The 5,000-nt window shown below is 44.4% G+C and overlaps 1 protein-coding gene across 2 annotated transcripts in view; it reads left to right on the forward strand.

Moving 5' to 3' along the window:
* The first annotated feature begins 160 nt into the window (after positions 1 to 160).
* The window catches only part of LOC132453488 (cAMP-specific 3',5'-cyclic phosphodiesterase 4D-like), a 9,933-nt gene continuing 5,093 nt past the window's right edge, over positions 161 to 5,000 (forward strand). For both annotated transcript variants that reach the window (XM_060046364.1, XM_060046366.1), the window contains exons 1-5: positions 161 to 296; positions 642 to 799; positions 1,405 to 1,503; positions 2,469 to 2,633; positions 3,136 to 3,235. In XM_060046364.1, coding sequence (XP_059902347.1) covers positions 176 to 296; positions 642 to 799; positions 1,405 to 1,503; positions 2,469 to 2,633; positions 3,136 to 3,235 — 643 coding nt within the window. In that variant the 5' untranslated portion in view covers positions 161 to 175. The remainder of the gene's footprint in view (positions 297 to 641; positions 800 to 1,404; positions 1,504 to 2,468; positions 2,634 to 3,135; positions 3,236 to 5,000) is intronic.

Genomic DNA, 5,000 nt, shown 5'->3' on the forward strand with positions numbered 1-5,000 from the left:
CTTGAGCTACTTTAATGTAACTTCAGATCAAATGTATTAATCTTCAGTCCTTGTTTCACTTGATTAAGTCAACATTTTTATGTCCAAAATGTGCTGTGTCAATGTGTGAACTTCAACCAGATGCAGATTGGGCGAGTTGAAACCCCCCCAGGGTTAGTCACTACTTTATGTAACAATGATCCATGTTTTTCCCTCACCACAGTTCAAGAGGATGCTGAACAGGGAGCTGTCCCACTTGTCTGAGATGAGCCGCTCTGGGAACCAGGTTTCAGAGTACATCTCCAGCACCTTTCTGGGTAAGGCCCACTCCCAGCCTGTGGACCGGCCCTAACCAAACACAAGCCTGCATACTGTGGATACAGCGTCAACACCGCAGCAGATAACCGTTTACCACTTCCCTTTTCTTACCTCTGTGCCTGCATTTTACTGATCAGATCGTCTCGAGATATGTTTTTTTGTGTATATTTTGTGGTATCTTCTAATATAACATTACAATTATTTATATACCTTACTTGATAATGCTTTACTCATCTTATACCTTTTTCCACCTATGTAATAAAAACATCCCCTGGTGTTTGGCGTGTGTGTTAACATGTGTGTGTGTGTGTGTGTGTGTGTGTGTTTCTGTGGAACCCCTTAAGACAAGCAGAACGAGGCAGAGGTTCCCTCCCCTACCCTGAAGGAGAAGCCCATGAGCTACATCAGCGGGGTCCGCAAGCTGTCCCACAGCTCCAGCCTGACCAGCATCACCCTGCCGCGCTTCGGGGTCAACACCGAGCACGAGGACCAGCTCGCCAAGGTGGGCACGCACGCACGCACGCACGCACGCACGCACGCACGCACGCACGCACGCACGCACGCGCGCACGCACTCACGCACGCACGCACGCACGCACGCACACACACACACACACGCGCGCGCGCGCACACACACGCACACACACTCACACTCTTTGGCGTTAATCATTCCTGCTACCATGCACAGAATCTTCATCTCCAATCGGTGAGATGCAATCGTTCTATCCTAAATATATATATCTGTGTGCATGTGTGTGTCGTTGCGTGCGTCTTCGCGTGCGTGCATGTGTGTGTGCGGCTGTGCATTTGCGTCTGTCTGCGTGCATGTGTGTGTGCGTGTCTGTGTGTGTGTGTGTGTGCGTGTATGTATGTGTGTGTGTGTGTGTGCTCATATCTGTGTGTGTGCATGTGTGTGTATGTATGTGTGTATATGTGTGTGTGCGTGTCTGTGTGTGTGTGTGCGTGTACGTTTGTGTGTGTGTGTGCATGTGTGTGTGTGTGTGTGTCTGTGTGTGGTTGTGTGTGCGTGTACGTATGTGTGTGTGTGCTCATATCTGTGTGTGTGCGTGTATGTATGTGTGTATGTGTGTGCGTCGTGTGGGAACAGGAGTTGCAGGACTTGGATAAGTGGACCTTTAACATCTTCAGAGTGGCAGAGTTCTCCAACAACAGGCCCCTCTGCTGCATCATGTACTCCATCTTTCAGGTGAGCAGACATCACAGACAGCTCCCTCAAGCTGTTCAGACTAGCGGTTCCCAACCTTTGGCTCTAGGTGTACTACTGAATGGTCATCTAGACCTTTCGCGGACCACCAGATATGCAAACGGTTAAAAAAGAGATAAGTACACATGCAGTGGTTGAGCAAAGAGCGTCAACCCCCTCTTTATACACACGTGTGACTGCCAGAAGGTCGTGGCCAGTGGGGAAAAGTTCAATGAAAAATGTATGCAGCAATACTTCTTATGCTGTCAGTGCGTTTATAAAGCAAACACAAATGGAGGCAAAGCATCACTGGAAAATATATGAAGGAATGCACAAAGGATAAGTATTTTAGAAATATTAACCAGTCATGATACTTTATTTACCGACCGATATTTATAATATTTATATTTTCAATTATCTATATTATTTTGTATATATATCTGTCAATTATTTTATTTCAAGGGTCAAATCCTATGCACCACCTGCAGTACCCTGGTGTACCACCAGTGGTCCACTTACCACAGGTTGAAAAACACTGGTTTGTACCAGAAAAAAAACTCGATTAGGTGTCCCCATCACTGAAGAAATAACTGTATATATAGTCAGATTGTTTCCCATTAAAAATAATTGCTTTGTGTCACAGAGTTCACCAGCTGACATTGTCAATGCTCTCCGGTGCCCAGTGTAACTTAGCACTACGTGAGAGTGATATGAATAGATCAATGCAGTGGCAAAAGAGGAGCAACATGCTCCTCTATTGCCACTGCATTGTTCTTTTCTCCTCCAGTTTTACCCTAAATGGACGGACCTGGCCCTCTTCACCTGTAGTTATGACCTTATATGGATGAACTATACCGTGCTATGCTCTCCTCCCTCCCTTATTTATCTGTAAAACGTCTCTCTCTCTCTCTCTCTCTCTCTCTCTCTCTCTCTCTCTCTCTCTCTCTCTCTCTCTCTCCCCTTCTCAGGAGAGAGAGCTGCTGAAGACCTTCCGGATCCCGGTGGATACCTTCGTGACCTACATGATGACCCTGGAGGACCATTACCACGGCAACATGCCATACCACAACAGCCTGCACGCCGCTGATGTCACCCAGTCCACGCACGTCCTCCTCTCCACGCCCGCCCTAGACGTACGCTCACCGCACACACACCCACACACGCACACACACACACACACACACACACACACACACACACACACACACACACACACACACACACACACACACACACACACACACACACTCGGACGTGTGTGTGTGGACACGCCCACTTGTGATGTCAGAAGAGGCAGATTTCCAAAACGGCTTGAAACGGCTATTCACACTCACACACACACACACACACACACACACACACACACACACACACACACACACACACACACACACACACACACACACACACACTCGGACGTGTGTGTGTGGACACGCCCACTTGTGATGTCAGAAGAGGCAGATTTCCAAAACGGCTTGAAACGGCTATTCACACTCACACCTGGTGGTATAATATGTCACCTTTAATACAATCGAAATGAGAGTAGTGAGAGGACAGAAGAAGGCTGATGTTTCTCCAAAGTCTCCTCATCACCGCTGTTCATGGTTCATCATGATCCTTCTCCTGTCCCCTCAGGCGGTCTTCACTGATCTGGAGGTCCTGGCTGCCCTGTTCGCTGCGGCCATCCACGACGTAGACCACCCTGGGGTCTCCAACCAGTTCCTCATCAGCACCAGTGAGCGCAGACACACACAAACATGCACACCAGAGATGGAAATTAACTTTTTTGCCCCCAGCCACTCATCTTTTATATACGCTATATATTTTTTTATTATATGCGTACATTTTAAACAATATAATAGTAAAAATAGATAAGAAAAGTGTCTTTCATACACGTCTTTTTTTCCATCAGAAGTGATTTTTACTGTAAGTAGGTTCTACCAAGGAACAGAGTTGAAAACGTTACATTCTTGCCGCATATGATAAACAATACACAGTTATCTTTATTACAAAGGTGTTACGATGACAAGTTTGGGGATAATTCATCGATACAAAGTATTTTCAATAAAAAACAAATTGACATATTAACAATGAAACAACATGCATGGCTACACCATCATAACATGTTATTTACATGTGACTGCATACAAATGTGTCCACAGACCTGGTAACTAACGTATGATAGTAAGCATTATTGGCCCTTAACACTAATATTCAGAAAAAAATGCTATTGGCTTAAGCAATACAAGTAGAGGCATATACTTGAACTTTATAGCCTGAACTTTTAAACGTTGCAATCGTGCAAAAACATAATTATATATTTATGTGGCATTCAGTCCAATGCTGAAAATATATCTGTTGCATTAGGCCAATGCTGTGGTAATGTGTGTAAAGTATGACCAAGTGTTTCTTTCTGTTCAATAGTCTAGATAGAACTTTATCAATCCCCTGTAGGAGAAATTTGTTAATGTTTGTCCCTATAAAACAATAAGGATAAAAAAATAAATACAAAACACGACGGTAACTGAGTAAGTCAAACCGTCCAATCTGAAGGCTCTACTTAACCACTCCCCCTACTCACTTCCACCAATGCAAAGTGGACAGAACTGAGTAGGGGAGGGCGTAGCCTAACTAGTTTGTGAACGACCCAGAGGAACGCAACGCAAATTCAATGTGAACATGTATGAGGCTTTAATAAAATCCTGGACGATTTTGAAGTTCCGCAAAACTTTTTTTAAAAGTGTCTCAAAAAGGGCATGTCCGGGCAAAAGAGGACGTCTGGTTACCCCACGTACGGGAAACACATTTGATTCCTACCTGTAACACTGTTAAATAGCGGCCCAAATTGGTGGGCGCTATCCTGGTAATTTCTCTGCGTGAGAAATACGAAGTGTGGCGTGTGAGCGTGTGCATGGGTTGAATTCATGGGGCAAGCCCCAGGAATCTCCCAATTCAGGCTTCCCTGAAAGAGAACCAAACAAATTCACACAATAGCGTTCATGCAAATCTAGCATTAAAGGTTAATTTAAGGAAGTTCTCTCCAGTCACGCTGAAAGTAGTTCGCTAGTAGGAGCACTTTAATTTCAGAGAATCAGAGAATTCTGGGAAAATCTGAATGCTGACTAAATTCTCAGAATTCTGACATTGCAAATTATTGCACGCTAGTGAACTACTTTAAAAAAAAACTCGACATCGCGACCAGGCGACAAATGACTGGTGAGAATCTTCTTAAATGAACCTTTAATGCTGGATTTAATTATCAGAATTCAGATTTTATCCAAGTATTCTGACTTTATTATCAGAATGCTGAACATGCACCCATAAGCATGCACTCGCAGACGTAAACACACACACACACACACACACACACACACACATGGGCGCACGTACATACACACACGCACACATGCACGCACACACAAGCACCCAATTTGATATATTTACATTTGAGTCAATTAGCAGACGTTTTTATAGAAAGGGACTAACAGTAAAAAAAAATA

Source organism: Gadus macrocephalus, chromosome 3 (genome assembly GCF_031168955.1).
Source record: "Gadus macrocephalus chromosome 3, ASM3116895v1".
NCBI lineage: Eukaryota > Metazoa > Chordata > Actinopteri > Gadiformes > Gadidae > Gadus > Gadus macrocephalus.